Source organism: Rhinatrema bivittatum, chromosome 8, assembly GCF_901001135.1.
Source record: "Rhinatrema bivittatum chromosome 8, aRhiBiv1.1, whole genome shotgun sequence".
NCBI classification, from domain to species: Eukaryota; Metazoa; Chordata; class Amphibia; order Gymnophiona; family Rhinatrematidae; genus Rhinatrema; species Rhinatrema bivittatum.
Genome location: NC_042622.1, coordinates 40,987,554 through 41,005,514, shown reverse-complemented (window position 1 = coordinate 41,005,514; position 17,961 = coordinate 40,987,554). Strand labels below are relative to the sequence as shown.

The 17,961-nt window shown below is 46.0% G+C and overlaps 1 protein-coding gene across 1 annotated transcript; it reads left to right on the top strand.

The window, feature by feature from the left end:
• Positions 1 to 1,686: 1,686 nt before the first annotated feature.
• On the top strand, positions 1,687 to 12,138 carry LOC115097838 (E3 ubiquitin-protein ligase RNF182-like). The gene is made up of 2 exons (XM_029613943.1): positions 1,687 to 1,962; positions 9,070 to 12,138. Exon 2 carries the CDS (start codon positions 9,165 to 9,167, stop codon positions 9,906 to 9,908), a length of 744 nt encoding a protein of 247 aa, XP_029469803.1. The 5' UTR covers positions 1,687 to 1,962; positions 9,070 to 9,164; the 3' UTR covers positions 9,909 to 12,138.
• Positions 12,139 to 17,961: the final 5,823 nt, after the last annotated feature.

Here is a 17,961-nt window from a genome sequence, read left to right as displayed (position 1 = left end):
TGTGTCTGTAAAGGGTGTGGGAGTGTGTGGGGGGCTGTGGAGGGGGGTGGCATGTGTGCAAGACTGAAGGTTTGTACAGGGCACCTCATACCCTTCCCTATCCCTAGGTTCTGCGGTTGGGGGGGGGGGCGTGTCAGTTTTTTAAAATATAGATTGCAGGACAGAGGTGGGCTTTATTTGATGGGCCCAGGACAGACACCGAATGAATCGTGCCCCTACCCAGAAAACTCATGCAGGGCCGCTGTGCTGTTCGCACAGCTCAGCAGGGAAAGACAATGTGCTGGCCGGAGGGGGAGGTAGTGGGTGGGAGGAAGACGAAGGAGTCCCAGAGGGCGGACAAATGGGGAATCTCTGAATAGGAGAGGGAAAGGAGAGGCAGGGACAGCTGAGGGCGAGGACTGAACCGGCCTGGCTGCCAAGTGGAGTGTGCCCAGGGGAACCGCATGTAGCTTACCTTGCTCCATGGCCAGCAGGAAAGGGAAAACGAGTTACCTATTTTGCCCCCTTTCATATCCCCTAGCTGCCAAGCCTCCACCTGCAGACCCTCGTAGAAGAGAGGAGGAGCCCCCACCTCCTCCACTCATCAGGTGGGCTAAGGCACAAAGTTAACTTTGCCTGCCCAGGCACTCTGGTCTGGGGGGCTTCTCCTTCTTAATCTGCTGCTCAGCATTTACACATTACACCATTGCTTATAGAAAATCCTGCACTAACAGGCCGATTCAGTAAAGTCCACGGGAGAGCGGACGAACACCCGCCCGCTCTCCTGGCGCGTGCACCAGCCACTCGCCGGTGCGCACGATTCAGTATTCAAATTAGGTGGTGCGGTAGAAACGAGCAAAAGGAGGCGCTAGGGACACTAGCACGTCCCTAGCGCTAGTGTCCCTAGTGTACTGTATCGGCCTGAAAGAGATTTAAGGAATAACTGCCCTTCCACCCGTCTAATGTCCCTACAGTGATCCCCTTGGGAAAGGCAGAGCTTGAAAGATTTCCATCTTCCCTCAGGGCCAGCACTCCTACACCAACAGTGAGGCTGGGTTGGAGAGCTGTGATTTCCCTCCGTAAGTAGTTCTACCATGACTTAGAGGAGGGGTGGGCAAGATTTGCATGCACACTGTCTCAGTTGTATGTAGATTTATTTTTTGCATATTTATTAGGCACATCCTTAAAGTCCGACCGATCTGTGGCCCTCGAGAACAGAACTTGCTCACCCCTGACCTAGAGGCTACTATTGGGAGAAGCGGGGCTTGGAAAGGCTGTAATCTCCCATAGTCAGCGCTCCTATTCCTATAGAGATGTCTACTAGGAGAGAATAATGAGACAAGGGAGAGTGTGAGCTCTACTGCCCTATTCCCTGCAGTGATCCGTACTGACAGTCGCGTGTACTTTAGCGCGCGAGCAAGGGATCCGGCTGCTCTTCGAAGGAGAGATCTAGCCTCCACCGTCCGATTCATTTTGCAGGTAGGCGCTGTGGCAAACTTAGCTCATAAACTACTTCATTCCCCACGCTTTTTTTTTAAATTATTATTATTTTATTTTTTTTGGCTCCCTCTCGGTTGAGTATTGATTCGCGTCCTTCTGTTTGCGCTACCCTCTCTCTCCCCGGGCTTGGTGCAGTAAGTATGCGGGCTGACGACGGCAGCGCGAGAGGACGCTGCCTAGGACCCTCTCGCGCTCGCTCGCGCCCGCCCGTCCGTCTCTGTGCGCTCATCTCCCCGTTGCCATGACAACGCCGAGGCGGGTTCCTTGCAGCTGTAGTGCGGTGCCTCTGCCTCTCCCAGTCCCTCTGTCACCTCTCCGTCCCTCTCTCTCTCTCTCTCTCTCGCTTTCTCCCTCTCTTGCCTTTTCGCGGCTCGCTGCGACTGCGGTGTGGGTTTTCTTCTCCGTACCAAACTCTCCATGGGTCTCCGTAACTGCGGTCGCTTCTCTCTGCTCTCCCCCGTGCCGGGCAGCCTTCAGCCAAAGGTCAGTACTGGGTGGGAGTTAGCAGAGGGGAGGGGTGGGGGTGGGGAGTTGTCTCTGGCTTAGGCCGCGTTTCTCACTGCGTCCGGCCAGCCCCCCTCCAGATCCTGCCCGCTCACTCTTCTCCCAAGTGTCTGGTGTCCGCCTCCGCAGTACGTGGGTGCAGGGACTGCCTTGGTATCTTTTTTTTTTTTTTGCACGTCGGGCAGTCTCCCAGGACCTCCCCTATCTCTGCAGCGGGGGGTGCAAAAGGGCAGAGCTGGTAATCGCGCTTTTTGGGTATCCACAGGCACATTCTCCCAGTTGGCATCTCCTTGCCACTCTTTGTTTTCACATCCTTTCCGGTAAACTATTGCTTCTGTTTGAAATTGGTAATGAGTGATGCCAACTTTCTTTTTTTTATTTTTTTTATTTTTTAGGGGGTGGGATGGGTGCAAAAATGAGGAATGCCAATTCTTTTTTCCCTTAGGGGAAGGGTAGGAAATCTCTGGATGAGACAGAGAGACTTTTAAAAGGTAAAAATTATATTTATACACACACATATATATATATGTATATATGTATGTATATAATTTTTTTAGGTGATTTGAAGGTTAGAAGTTCTTTTTTAAAAATGTTCACATTGGCAACAAGATGATCAGCCTGATTTGCTTCTAAAAGGTCAATGGTAGGTGAAGTAGTCCACAAGCATGCTGAAAGGAGCACAGGCACGGCATACAGAGCCTTAAACAGAAGAAAGGTGTGTAGCCAAGACAGAAGGGTGCACCACAGGTCAAGAGGTGTGCTGGCGACTAAAGTGGATACCCTGCAGTAAAGCAAATAACACAAGGGAAGGGACATTTGCAAAATCCTCAGGCATTGAAAAGACAGCAAGCAGAAGAATATGGGGAAAGCAGAGGATAAAAATAGGAGGAGGAGGAGGAGGGCACGGATAAGGGGAGAATTGATGCAGCTCAATATAAGATACAAAGCACATACATACTATAATATTATGCTCCCAGTCTATCTAAATAAAATAAATAAATACTATCTGACACCCATGGAAATTCTCTGAAGGCCTCTATGAATTGCACCCCTCACCAGCACAGTCTGTCTTTCTGCTCCAAGCCCCAGTACAGCCTACTGAGGCCCATCACAGCTTGCCTTTCTCCCCCCTCCCCCCCCCCCCCCCCGCCTTCTCCCCTTAAGACCCAGCTCAAGCTACCAGCCCCAGCAGCAGCACAGCCACCCATTGAAATTCCTGGAAGGCTCCTATTTATTGCCCCAACCCCCTTCTGCCCCAGCACAGCCTGCCCCTCATAGCCCCAGCATAGCTTGGTGCCACAAAACAGCCTGCACTCCCCACCCCCCACCCCCAAGCCAAGCCCCTTCCACCAGACCCAGTACAACCTGTACACCCCCCCCCCCCCCCTCGAGACAGAGCTTCTCCTTCCGGCCACAGCACAGCCTGCCCCTCACCAGCCTGAGCTCCAGCCACTCCAGCCTCCAGAGATCGGACTTGTTTTCTGATGGCTAGAAGGTCTTTGCACCGAGTGCACACATACAATCTCTCTCTAACTGGTAGATAATTATACATGTAGCATTCAGTGCAAAAGACTGGACTGCCCCCCTCTTGCTGCTGGACTACTGTCTGCATTTTAATTTTGTTCAGTTGTTAGCAATTTAACATTTCTAAGGGAGTAGGGATGTTTAAACTTATCTAAAGTACTTTTAATCTATTAGTCTATTAGTCTGTCAGTGATCCTTCAGAGTCTACAAATAATCTACTTATACCTGGTTATACATCTTATTGATGCTTGTTTTGAAATAATTCCCTGTTATTTATATAGGAAGTAGTGTTTTGGCACAAGCCTTCTGATCTTCTGCTGCTGGAAAGAGAGCAGGGGATGTGGAAGTTAGGACTATGGAAGCTGAAGCCTAGATGACTCATGTTATCCTCTAGAATCCTACTAGGAAAAGTATGCAGATAAACCTTCTGGTCCTCAGCTGCTAGAAAGAGTGTGGGAACTGTGGAATCTGAGTCTAGATGGCTTACAGTGTCCTCTAGGGCAGTGGTTCTCAACCTTTTTCCCATCGTGACACACCTGACAGACCACATTCACATGTGTGACACACTGCTCTTTACAATTCACGGCGGAAATAAAAAATAAAGGTCCATTATTATTTTTATTGTTAAGAATGATGCAAGGAAAAGATATGTATTCTGTCTGAACAGAAATTACATGAATAGTAAACATCCCACACCAAAACAGCACCAATTTCCAGTACTTAAACAGTAACCACCTTACCTAAGAAAAGGCAACACTGAAAATATTACATCAAGCCTTAAGACACCAATACATCTCCTATTAGGAAAATGGACCAAGTCAGGCTGCTATAGAGCCCTTCACAGAAACTACACGCCAGCAGAAAACCTCACCTGAATCACATGTGCTGACCTAACAAACAGGTCGATACAGTACAGTGCGCTCCGATGGAGTGCACTGTTAGCCGGCATTTGGTCGCGCGTTTTTGACGCGCTAGCTTTAACTCGTATTCAGTAAGGGGTAATAGCGCGTCCAAAACGTGCGTACAACCCCCCCAAACCTGATAGCGCCCGCAACATGCAAATGCATGTTGATGGCCCTATTAGGTATTCCCGCGCGATTCAGTAAGTAAAATGTGCAGCCAAGCCACACATTTTACTTTCAGAAATTAGCGCCTACCCAAAGGTAGGCGCTAATTTCTCCAGGCACTGGGAAAGTGCACAGAAAAGCAGTAAAAACTGCTTTTCTGTGCACCCGCCGACTTAATATCATGGCGATATTAAATCGGAGGTCCTGAAAGTTTAAAAAAGTAAAAAAAATAAATAAATTTGAAGTCGGCCCGCGGCTCGCGGGTTGAAAACCGGACGCTTAATTTTGCCGGCGTCCAGTTTCCGAACCCGTGGCTGTCAGCAGGCTTGAGAACCGACGCTGGCAAAATTGAGCGTCGGCTGTCAAAGCCGCTGACAGCCGCCACTCCTGTCCGAAAAGAGGCGCTAGGGACGCGCTAGTGTCCCTAGCGCCTCTTTTTATCGCCGGGCCTAATTTAAATACATTTATTTACTGAATTGCGCGCATTTTTTACTGTATCGGCCCGAAAGAATATAGAGACCAAAAACGCATAACTAGAAGCATGCAGACAAAAACTGAATTGGAAACCGCAACAAGCCAGAGTCTCCATATGCAGTGTAACAAAGGAAAAAAAGAAACATCACCCATCCTTATAAAACAAATCAAGAAATATAAAATCAGTAGCAGTAAAACCATAGTAACAAAAAGAACAGATTATTTCAAAACAGCTGATGAATGGAATATCCAATAATTAAAAACTCATCAAAAATTTCTAGATACCAATAAAATATTTCAAAATAGCAGACACAAAGACCCAGTAATGAAAAATAATAAGGATACAAAAAATATTTTGCTCTGTATACCTGGGAACGTTTGATATCCAGGTGTCCTGAGATTGTTTTGAATTAGCAGGAGGAGGGATGGTTTGCTTGCAACTTTCTCCTCTCTCTCTCACACTGACTCTCAATCCCTCACATATACACATGCCTTTTCTCTCTCACTTATATAGGCTCTTAATTACACATTTACACACATGCTGTCTATCTTTTCACGCTTACACACACAGGCTTTCAATCACACACATACATGCTTTCTTTTTCTCTCACACACAGATTCTCATTCACATGCTTACAAACATGCTCTCTCTCTTTCTCTCATTTACACTCAGGCTCTCAATCACATACTCACATGCTCCCTCACCTAAACCAGCTCTCAATCACACACAGACACACATGCTCTCTCTCTTTCTCATTTACACACAGGCTCTCAATCAAATACTCACATGCTCCCTCACCTAAACAGGCTCTCAATCACACACATACTCTCTTTCACATATACAGGCTCTCAATCATTCACGTACATGCTATCTCACTCACACACACACACACACACACACACACACACAGAATCTCAAACACACATACTTGCTCATTCACTCACTCTCCCCCGCTCCCCCGAACTAGCGGCAGCAGCAGCCTCCTCCCAACCCTAAAGTCAGCAGCAACCTCCTTCATTTTCAGCCCTCGCAGAGAAAGGAGTCCTATCAGCGGTGAGGGCTGATGTTTCTCGTTTTACTCCGAGCTGCGCTGCTCATCCTTCAGGCCGCGCCTCTCTTCTTTTCTTCGGGCTGATGCTGCCCACACTAACATGGTCTCTAGTTCCCGCACATGCACCCGCTGCTCACCACTTCCTCTTCCGGGGCAGGGGAAGAAGAGAGCGTGCCGGTGCCGCTGACTCCAGCTCTCCTGCCGCGTTCCACCCGGGCTATCAGCATTTTAAGCCCGTGAGGAGGATCTATTTCCTTGGGCAGGGGAAGCAGCTGGGTCAGCGGGGGACCGGGAAGTATGGCAACACACCTGCGTGTTCTTGGCAGCACACTGTTGTGTCGCAGCACACTGGTTGAGAACCGCTGCTCTAGGGGGCTGCTGGGAGAGATACACGGACGAGCCTTCCAGACCTTTGCTTCTGGAAAGAATACAGAGGTTGTGGAAGATGAAGCCTAGATGGGGTTGCTGGGAGAGGTATGCAGATGTGTCTTCTAGGTCTTCTACTGCTGGAAAGAGTGTAGAGGTTGTGGAAGTTTTGCTTAGAGGGGTCATAGTGTCCTCTTCTGAGGAAAGTATGCAGATGAGCCTTCAGATCATCTGCTGCTGGAAAGCAAGCAGAGGATGTGGAAGCTGAGCCTAGATGACGCTTGTGTCTTCTGTAGTCCTCTGGTGGGGTAGCTGGGAAACATTTTCCAGGCTTCTGCTGCTGAAAAGAGCAGAAGTTGTGGAAACTGAAGTCTAGAGGGCTCACGGGGTCCTCTGCTGGGGCTGCTGGGATGACCTTTCCAATCCTCTGCTACTGACAGCTAGGTATCACTTCCTCCTAAGCGCATTATATAGAGAGATTCATTGCACCTGTATCTATTCATTCTTGCAAACATACAATGGTAATGTCCCAAAACAATGACTATCCTTTATACATGCTTACCTAGTTTGGCCCAGCATGTATACCCTGGTTTCCCCTGACCAAGTCAGAAATCTGCCTTTTAAGTTTTACAGCTGACCTGGTTCTTACAGTCTGGGATATGCCTTCCCTATCCCTCCAACACAGTGGGGAAACTAATTATTCTAGAATGCAACAGGATCTGAGTAGTTCCACCAATATCCAGAAGAACTTGGTTCAGCTTTGTAGACTTCTAAATCTGAAACAAGCCCATAAATGTCTTTGACCTGTTAGAAGATTAACTCAGTGCTCATATCACTGAAATCTTCTATAAACAGCACAGTAGCTGGGTTTGATGCAAACGGAAGCACAAGTGTTTTTCTATTTTCTTTCTATTGTTCCCTCGTTTTCTTCTTCTCTTTCTGTCCCCTTTTTTTTTTCCTCCATCTGGCCCTCCTTTTCTCTCTATTTCTATTTCTCTCTTTCTCTAGAGGGCTGGGGTTTGACTAAGGATGAATCCAGTAGCGATATACTTAAGAGTCCTTTCTGTAAATGCATGTAATTCAGTCTCCCACTAGCCTTTTCTATTTATCAGCCTAGTTCTGGGCAGCTCCTTTCTAAAACATGTCTAAGTCTCTTATTTTGTATGTTCTCTTCTCATGGATGTTATATATAAAATCTGTTATTGGCTCAGTAAGCAAGCTGCAGCCCTGTCGAGTATGCTACTTTGTAATAATGGGTATTATGTATGTTTTTATGTGAGCCACTAAGGACTTAGGATTATGTGGCATATAAGAATTTTTAAAATACACAAATAAATAAATAAAAGGTAATCCAGTGGTAAATTTCTTATCTTAATGATATGTATCTGATTTACTACCTCTCTGAATATTGCAGTAGTCCTCTCACATATGTTTCAATGTGCCTTTGAGAGTGCAATCTCCACAACAGGTATCTTAGGAGTTTTAGGCCATATTTTATGCATCTTTACCCGGCTAAGATACGACTGGTAGAGAAGCTTATATTGCGTGTCTCTGTGAGTGGTACATACAGATTTGCCTTATGTATTTTTCCAAATTGTGGACCAATGTTCCTCTGATGCAGGAGTTTTCGGTACATTATTCTATGTCTGTAGAGAGGACATTAGTCTTTCACTGTTTTGTTGCAGTCACTCACTGTAATTCATTCTGAGTCCCAGTTCAATGTTATTATGTGAGGGGTGGGGGGATTGGGAATTCTGAAAGAGAAGAGTTATTTTGTGGTATATCCTACAACGAATGGAGAAAACAGAATACCATTTTTGTTAGCCATCTCAATCTCTCAGCAGGAAATCTGGCCTACTTTGTGCATTTTTCTGAGCACTATCTTATAGCCACATCTCTGATAAGCTCTTAGTGGTATCCTCCCACATTGTGCTTCCACCCTCTTCCCACTCCCACCCCCTCCCAATTGCTTTTGCCCCTGACTGAAGCTATTATTTTTAGACACTGGAGTCTCACAGAGGACAGAACACTGATTGGAAATACACAGGCTATAGGTAGGGCTTCTGGAGAAAAGGTGTCTGTGTGCAAGGGCTTTCACAACACAGGAGAACAGCTGAGAAAGAGCCAGTCAGTGGTAAACATGGAGAGAATAACGGGAGGGGATCGATAAAAAGAGGTGGAGGGCAAGACACAGATAGGAAAAGGAACACAGAATGAGAGAGCTGAAGACAAGTGGGGGCCATACAGTAAGAGACAGCGAAAGAGAGTGAGAGGGGACAAACCGAGCAGACAGGGTATATGCTGCACGATGTGACCTGCATATAATTCACAGAACAGTCTCAAGCTTATTAACACTATTCTCTTGCTTTCTTATTCCTTCATTTGTTTATCTTCCTCTCCTCTCTTTTCTTTTATCATGTTCTTCCTTTGTTCTTTGTCATGTTTAAACTGTGCTTGCTTCTTTTTTTTCTTCTCCCCTTGTCTTTCTTTCTCTCATCTTTCTCCCTCCTCTGAGTGTTTCCCTCCCTCCTTCATTTTCTTTGGGTTTTTTTTTTGTTTACATCTTTTCTCTCTCACCCATCTCCCATTGCTCACTTTTTTAGGAAGGCACATACCAGATCTTCCTTGCAACACTGCTGTAGAAATCCCTTCCTAGAACTTCTCTCAAGAGGTTCCATCCAGGTCAGAAGAGGAGAAAATGAGCCACAAAGATGGCGAGATGGAAAGTTCTCAACCACTAGTGTATACTACCCATGAGCTGGAGTGTAAGATCTGCTATAACCGCTATGACACCCGGCATAGAAAGCCCAAACTACTCAACTGCCATCACCGGGTCTGTGCCAAATGCCTAAAAAAGATTGTCGATATTAGAGACTTGTCACCCAACAGGGTCAGCTGCCCATTCTGCCGCCAGGAAACGTCTGTCCCAGATGAAGATGTTCAGATGCTGCAAGATGACAGCAAAATTATCACGGTGCTCACCTACCAGGACCGGACCAAGAAACGAGGTTCCTCAGTTTCCCCAGAGGTCATTCTTAGCCCCAGTGGCCTGGAGCCCTTCAGTGAGCAGTCCCACAGCTCCTCGGACTGCCTGGTCATCACCATCATGGAGGTGTCAGAGGACTCCCCCACAGCCGAGAGCATAGGTGTGCTGGACATCATGCGTCTGTACCGGCCACCCAGCCTGGACTCACTGCCTTGCCACTGCCCCGCTCACAAGTGTCGCTCGTGCCCTTGGAGACCATTTCCTCGCTTCATCATTGTCCTCCTCTGCCTCATCTACTTCAGCTCACTGCCACTGGGCATCTATCTGCTCATGATCAGACACGTGACACTGGGCATTGTGCTGGTCAGTCTCGTGCCCTCCACCCTCATCCTGTGTCTCTTCTATGGCTTCTGTCAGTGCCTGTGCCATGAGCTCATCGAGATGTTTTCCACCTGACTTCCAGTCCTACAGTGGGTGGAATAGAGGGCTGGGGCTCAGAGTGAGTCCCACCAGCAGATCTCTGAGCCACAGTGACTGCCTTTCAAACAGCCCTCTTAGTATTTAAAAAACAAAGTTTACATAAACACGGTATACACACATATTCCCATAATTAGACATACACATACAGTATGCATACACACACAAACACACACATACACTTTCAAACGTACAAACATACATAAAAATATGCAAATCGGTGTGCATAATCATGCTACATATGCTCACATTCCAACTGCTCACCCACCAAAATGTAAAAGCACTAGATCCCCAGTAGTTCTCAGAATCTTTGTAAGGGGCCCATCGGTATAGCATTTTTCAAAGCGCCTGTGCTGAAATTCAGTATTTCTCCAGGCCCTTTGTGGATGTGTTTATTTTTTAGTTCCTACAATAGGCTTTTCAGCTTTACTCAGGGTGCTTGCAATGCTGAAGCAACCCATGGGCAGCATCTGTGTGCTATGCATATACTGCAGAGGTTCATTCATAAGTTGTCATTTGGCAGACCTGCATTGTTCATACCACATTTCTACACTGTCCTGTCCATGATGCAGATGTACAGTGTACATGCTGGAGATATATACACACTGTGTATGCTATAATTCTAGTACTGTATATGATCATGTTACTTGCATACCTTGTCTCTGCTATTGTGGTTAATGGTCAACACAGAAGCTGTCTCTGTGGGATTACACCAGGTATACATGTGGTATTTTCATTACCGTTAGATGAATTTCTGTTCTGTACCAAGGAGATAAATGTAATATATATGAGATTTAGAGAAGTCAGAAAGTTTAACTGCTGTTGATTGAGTCTGTACTACTTTCTGACTCCTACACTCTTTATAATCAAACCTCTGACAAATAGGAATAAGGGGGGTTTCAAAGGGCAGGATATTACTAATAGTCTAATGCCATTCTCCCTCATCTTCAAAAATATCAATATCCCCCTAACAACATGGTACAGCTGTGCAGTGCAATGGAAAAAAATGCTTGCATCTTCACATGCACATGCATACATGCACCAATTATAATGACACACACACACACACAAATACATATGCACACACCTGCCACTCAGGTTGTTGGACCGGTAAGTTCCATAAGAAATTTGCATTGCTCCATGCTACTGCAAAGATTATATGCATATAAATCCACATTGGAACACATACACATACATTCCTGAGCCCTTACTCATGCCGGAATTTCCTAAACAAGTGCCATAGTAACCCCTGATTGCTCTGTGCTGCTGCTGCAGAGATCTGTTCTCCAGTTCCTTAGAATGCCCAAAGGACTGACAGATGCGAGATATAGAGACGTTCTTTCTGCTGGATCAGAACAGGGTGTTAGAAAGCAGAACCAAAAGTGAGGAAAAAAAAATACAAGAAGGCATGTCTAAAGGTGCATCAGACAGAAGTGGAATAAATGCTCTGATTCAGAACCAGAAACTGGAATAAGGCCCAACTGAACTAAGCCATGGCTTACTGGAAGAAACAAAGCGGCTGGGCCCTCTGCATCCACATTCATAACTGAATGCCAAACTCTAGTTTTGTTGTTCTCTTTTACATTTTTGATTCAAGCACTTTATGTAATTCCCAGAAAGGGGAAGAAAATGGTAAGACTATGCAGACTGAGAAACTTTCAGTCCATCCCGATAACCCTACCGACTCTACAGTACTCTTCTCCCAACACAGACACTTTCGCCACCCTGAAACTTTGAGACTTAACAGTCAAACGAAGTGTTTGGTTACTAAGATGTGCAAAAATCTAGTGATGCGCTTCCAGTCTCATATTCAAGAGCTGCCACCAGCTCCGCTTCATTTGGTGAGAAACTCTTTGTTGTCAAAAAAAGTAATTTAACAGGGGGGTCCTCAAGAGCACCCATGAATCCCCTGCAGCACATCACTGGCAAAATCCAGCTGCCGTGACCCATGCCAGTTAACGTCACTGTGAATCCCGTCTCTGGGAGCCAGAGATGAGGAGGGGGTTGGGGGGGAGAGGGAAGGGGATAGAAGCAGAATCTTCAGAGTACGCAAATGAGAGTGCGAAATAAGGTGGGCGAATATGGTGGAAAAGTGTGACTTCAGAGAGATGGAGAATGCAATTCTGTTTGGGGATTATAGGGACCCAAGGTAAGAAGGAGAATGTTCTGTTTGTGTGTGAAGCTGCTTAACAGAACCATTAAAAAGACAGAACCCAAAGCTGTCAAGTGTACATTATTTCCCGTGGAAAGTTGCAGGCGGCAGACCGGAGGCTTCTTTGATGATTTTAAGGAAACGTTCTAAAAAAAAAAAAGGAATATGTTGATAAAGCACAGCAAAAGCGGCATCTGTCTTCCAGTGTACAGTGCCCTTGTTGAATTCTCCATCCCCTCTGGAATCACTGCAAGAGACCAGAGGCTGGGTTGAACTGGAAGCAGTGGTGGCAGGCACTGCACATCTCTCCCCCTCTCCGCCCTTTGGAGATCAGTGGTATTGTGGCGACTGGAGTTGTTTTCTCTTCTTCTGCTGCCTGGTTCAAAGCATGACAGCCCAGTCCCTGGCAGCAGAGAAGAAACAACTCCAGGCACTGTACCTCCACTGTTTTTCTCCAATTCTCAGACCAGGTTGGTGGCGGGGAAAGAGGGAGAGGGGATCTGTATGGGGTGAAGGGAAGGGTTTAAGGAATGTGAGTGAGAGCATCAGAGGGGGTTGTGCAATGGGTGGGAGATAGGTGAGTGAGAGATCAGATGTGTGACAACTGACCATTTTGGAGTCAGTCCAGAGGGTGGATACTAAAATGGTCAGTGGTCTTCATTTTAAAACATACGGAGACAAACTTAAATATCTAATTATGTTTACCTAAGAGGAAAGGCGAGATACGGGAGATATGATAGAAACTTTTAAATTCTAAGGTTTCCATGTACAGGAAAGGAGCCACTTTCACGGATATGAGACTCTAGAATGAGGGGTCATGAAATGAAGGTGAAAGGGTATAGACTCAGGAGTAATCGAAGAAAATATTTCTTGGGCAATGGATGTTTGGAATGGGCTTCCTGTGGAGGTGGTGGAGACAAGAACAGTATATGAATTCAAGAAAGCATGGGATAAACATAGGGGATCTCTGAGGGAGTGATAGGGATTGTAAAGCTTAATTAGTTGGGTGGATGGGCAAATTAGACAGGTCGTATGGACTTTTCTATGGAATTGGATTGGGTGCATAGGAATGAGGGGATCAGAAGGGTTGCAGAGTATGTATTGTCTGCTTGTGATGGACCTGCTGTACTAAGCAGATTTTAAAACACATATACCCCCCCCCCCCCACACACACACACATACACACACACAAACACAAGTAACATACATAATAATAATAGCATGACCATACCTTGAATACATACTGATCTACAACACTAAACTGAGCCCTAACCCATACTCCTGCCAAAAGCTTCCTGCAATAGAAAAGCTGTTTCTGAAACAAAACAAAGATCATCTATGAAATGCAGAGGTTCCGGGTAATGCGTTCCAGAAACTTGGGCCAATAATTTAAAAGGCACAGTTTCTTGTTTCATTCAAATGTGTGAGCCTTGCAGAAGGCATAGGTAGCAACCCCTTCCCCTGGGAACGCAGGTTTCGTGAAGGGGACTAAGCGAGGAGATCAGAGTGTGTGTGTGTGTGTGTGTGGGAATGAATGAGGGGACTGAAGGCTGTGGGGATCTGTGTGTGAGAGTAAGCGAATCAGAGACAGGTGTGGGATGTGTCTGATGAGTGAGAGAAGGGACTGCTGTCAGGAGAAGGGGTGTGAGAGAGTGGATCTGCTCTTCTTCCATCCCTCTCCTAGTCCTAATCCAGGATTCCCATCTTTTTGTCTTCCCCCTCCTTCTTCTCTGCTTCTTATTTCTTGTGTCCTCCCTCTCCACATAGTAACAGTAAATGATGGCAGAAAAGGACTCAAGTGGTCCGTCCAGGTTGCCCAACAAGCATTTTTCTTTTTTTTAGAGTAGTAACTGTCACTCCTTGCAGGTTACCCATTTCCTTCATTTCCATCCTTTAGCCACAGGATTCTCTGTGTTTCTCCCAAGCCCTTTTAAATTCCATTACCATTCTTGTCTTCACCACCTCTTATGGGAGGGCGTTCCATGCATCCACCACTCTTTCTGTGAAGAACTATTTCCTGGCATTCCTGAGTATACCTGCTTGGAGTTTCATATAATGATCCCCTTTTCTACAGCTTTCTTTCCATTGGAAAAGGTTTGATTCTTGTACATCATTAATAGTTTTCAGATATTTAAGTCTGTATCATATCTCCCCTGTCCCTACTCTTCTCCAGGGTATACATATTCAGGTCCTTCAATCGAATCTCATATGGCTTTTCATGCACACCCCCCACCATTTTGGTTACCTTTCTCTGGAAAACTTCCATTCTATCTCTATTCTTCTTGAGATATGGTGTCCAGAACTGAGAACAGTATTCTTGGTGAGACCTGTACAAGGGCATTATTGCTTCCTTTTTCCTGCTGGTTATGCCTCTGGCCTTAGCAATCATCTTGTCACATTGTTTCACTGCTTTCAGCTCATTGCACACTATCTCCCCAAATCTCTTTCCCAATCTGTGCAAATCAGTCTTTCGCCCCTTCCACCATATACAGCTTTCATTTCTGCACCCTAACAGACCGATGCAATAAGAGGCATGGTAAAACAGGTGCTCGTATTGATGCCGTTTTCCCGACATGGGCACATCCAAATGTCCTGGGTGCCCAATGCTATATTTAAATGAACTGCTCTGTTAAAAAGGATGCACTAAGTAAAAATTGTGCATCCCTAGCACTCACAAGCATCGGGTGCCCAGGAAACATGGCTGTGTGCCCACAACAGCATCAGGCGCCCAGACCAGCACTAGTGGCTGACCTAACCAAAGCTCTCTTCCCACCCCCAAGGTCAGGCCCGATGGGCCTTGCGGTCTGGGTCGGACCCAGGGTTCCTCTATCTGAAATGGTGCAGTCTGAGGTCCATGTCTTTAAACAGCCTTTGCCAGACCCCAAATCCCCCTCCAGGCCAGGAACCCCTGCCAGAGACCTTCCTCCTGCAGGGCTGTTCCTGATTGGGCCTTTTCACTGACACTTATCAGTAAAAAGACCAATCCCCTTTCAGGACAGCCTTCTGAAAAGGGATTGGTCCTTTGACTGACATGTGACAGTGAATGGACCAATCAGCAGTAAGTGAAGGAGTGAATACATTAATATTAAGTATCAGTGATGCACCTTTTCAAGTAGAGGACCCCTAGGTCCAACCCGGACTGCTTGGCCCATTGGGCCAGACCTTGGGGGGGTGGGGGGGGGGTAGAGCTTTGGTCAGGCCAGTTGTGTGAAATTTAACACCTGCCTCTGAGCAGGCATTACATTTCTCGCAGTAATAGGAGACACTCTAGGCAGTCTCTTGCTTAGCATACCTCTTTGCATTGCAGGGTAATAACTAATTAAGTTATTACCCTAAAATTTGCATGTACTATGCGCTAAGCCTGCCGTGGGCTTTTTTGTGTGGATTTTTTTTGTGCTAAAGCCATTTTTACATACCAGGGCTACATTAGCATCGAAAAACCCGTGCTAAAACACGAGTAAGAACCCGTGATAGATTTAGCGCCCCTTATTGCATTGGTCCCTAAATGCATAACTTCATTCCTTGGCATTGAATTCCAGCTGTCAAACCTTTGACCATTCCTCAAGGTTTCTTAGATTGTTTCTTATTTTCTCTGTTCCTTCAAGTTTGTCCACTCTATTGCAGATCTTAGTGTCATCTGCAAAAAGACAAACTTTTCCTGTTATTCCTTCTGCAATATCGTTCACAAATGTATTGAACAGAATCAGCCCCAAAACCGATCCTTGAGGCACTCTTATTATCGTTCTTCTATCCTCAGAGTAGGTTCCATTTATCACTACTTGTTTTCATCTGTCAGTAAACCAATTTATAATCCATTCTACCATCTTGGGACCCACTCCCAGGCTTTTAATTTTGTTCATGAGCCTTTTATATGGGACAGTATTGAAAACTTTTCTGAAATCCAGGTCAATCACATCAAGTGATGTCCTTCATCTAATTCTTTAGATCAAAAATTTTGGTTCCCTCAATCTATCAGATTGTAGATAGTTCATTATCTTTCTTTCAGCAGAGTTACCATTAACTTTGCCACCACCGATCTAAAACTAACCAGCCTGTAGTTTCCATCCTCCTCTCCTACTACTTTTGTGAAGCAGGACCACAACTGCCCTTCTCCAATCTTGGGGCACCACACCTGACTCCAGGGATCTATTAAACAAGTCCTTCAGCAGACATGCCAGAAGATTTCTGGCATGTCTGCTGGCCTTGTCCATTTTTAGTTCCACTCAAATGCTTGTCTCTGTAAATGGGGTTGTATCTCTCCCATCCCCATTGGTACTCTTATCAATTAGCAACAGTCCTTCAAAGTTTTTAGTGAACACCAAGCTGAAGTATTGCTATTTCTTCAGCTTTCTCTACCTAGTGCTCCTTGTCTCCTTTCAGTCTTACAATGCCGCCTCTGGCCTTCCTTCTTTCTCTGATATATCTGAAAAATGTTTTGTTACCTTGCTTTATTTCATTGGCAATCCTCTCTTCCAGCTGAGATTTTTGCTGCTGCTCAGTGTGACCTTGGGCAAATCACTTCATCCTCCATTGCCTCCAGTACAAACTTACAGGCTGATGCAGAAACAAATACTTCACTGGAATACACAGTTTTACTGGCAGTTGTGCATGCATTTTCTGAAAGTAAACATTATTGCCAATGCAGCAAGGAGATTTACCTGCAGAAAATGTGTGTTGGTCTTAGCACCCCCACATGGAAATCCCATACAAATGAAGGCATTAGCTATTCTCTCACAATGCAGAGATCAGCGCTGGAATAGCTCCCATTTTCCTAGTGTGGGAAACTTAACTCCAGATCGGAGATGGAGCTTAGTTTCCAACACTACTATGCTGGCACTTAAAAAGAGGGAATAAAAGATGTGGTGTTTAATGGCAACTACAGGCCAGTTAGCCTCACCTTGGTGTTGGGAAAATTAATGGAGATTCTGCTGAATGAAAGGATAGTGAACAATCTACAATCCAGTAAGTTGTTCGACCTGAGGCAGCATGGATTCACCATGGGAAGGTCCTGTCAGACAAATCTGATTGATTATTTTGATTGGGTGACTAGAGAATTGGATCAGGGAAGAATGCTGGATGTGATTTACTTGGATTTTAGTAAAGCTTTTGATACATTCCCACATAGGAGACTCGTGAACAAACTGAGAAGCTTGGAAGTGGGTGCCAAGGTAGTAGCATGGATTGCAAACTGGTTGACTGATAGGAGACAGCGTGTAATGGTAAATGGAACCTGTTCTGAGAAGAGAGAAGGGTGCCACAGGGATCGGTTTTGGGACTGGTTCTGTTCAATATCTTTGTGAGCGACCTGGCGGAAGGGATAGAATGTAAAGTTTGTTTATTTGCGGATGATACTAAGATCTGCAACAGAGTGGACACACCTGAAGGAGTAGAGAGAATGAAAAGTGATTTCAGAAAGCTTGATGTTACGCATGCTGTCCGCAGCAGACACGCGGCGCGGCCCCCTCACCTCACACAGACTCCAGCTCCTGGTTCCTCTTCGCTAGTGGCAGTGGGCCGCTGGCTCTGATCTCGGGCCACCTCCGGTGCCTCCGGCTTTGCTTGGTCCCCAGTACTGCAGCTCAAGATGCCTTTGTTCATCGGGCCTTTCCGCATAGTCCATGGAGAGACGCCACTACCTGTGCCGCACCCCTCCCTAGTCACGCACGCATCTCTAATCCTTATGTAGGGCCTGCGGCAAGAACCTGGCCGCGGCCCCATATGATGACATCAAAGTGTATTTAAGCTCAGGCCTCGCTCCATTGTGTTGCCTTTGCAACAGGTCTCCTCGCTATCCGAATACTCGTTGCTACTAGAGAATCCTCTCTAATCTTCGTTCCTGACCTCTGGTTCCTATCTTCTTCATTCCTGCCCTGTCTATGT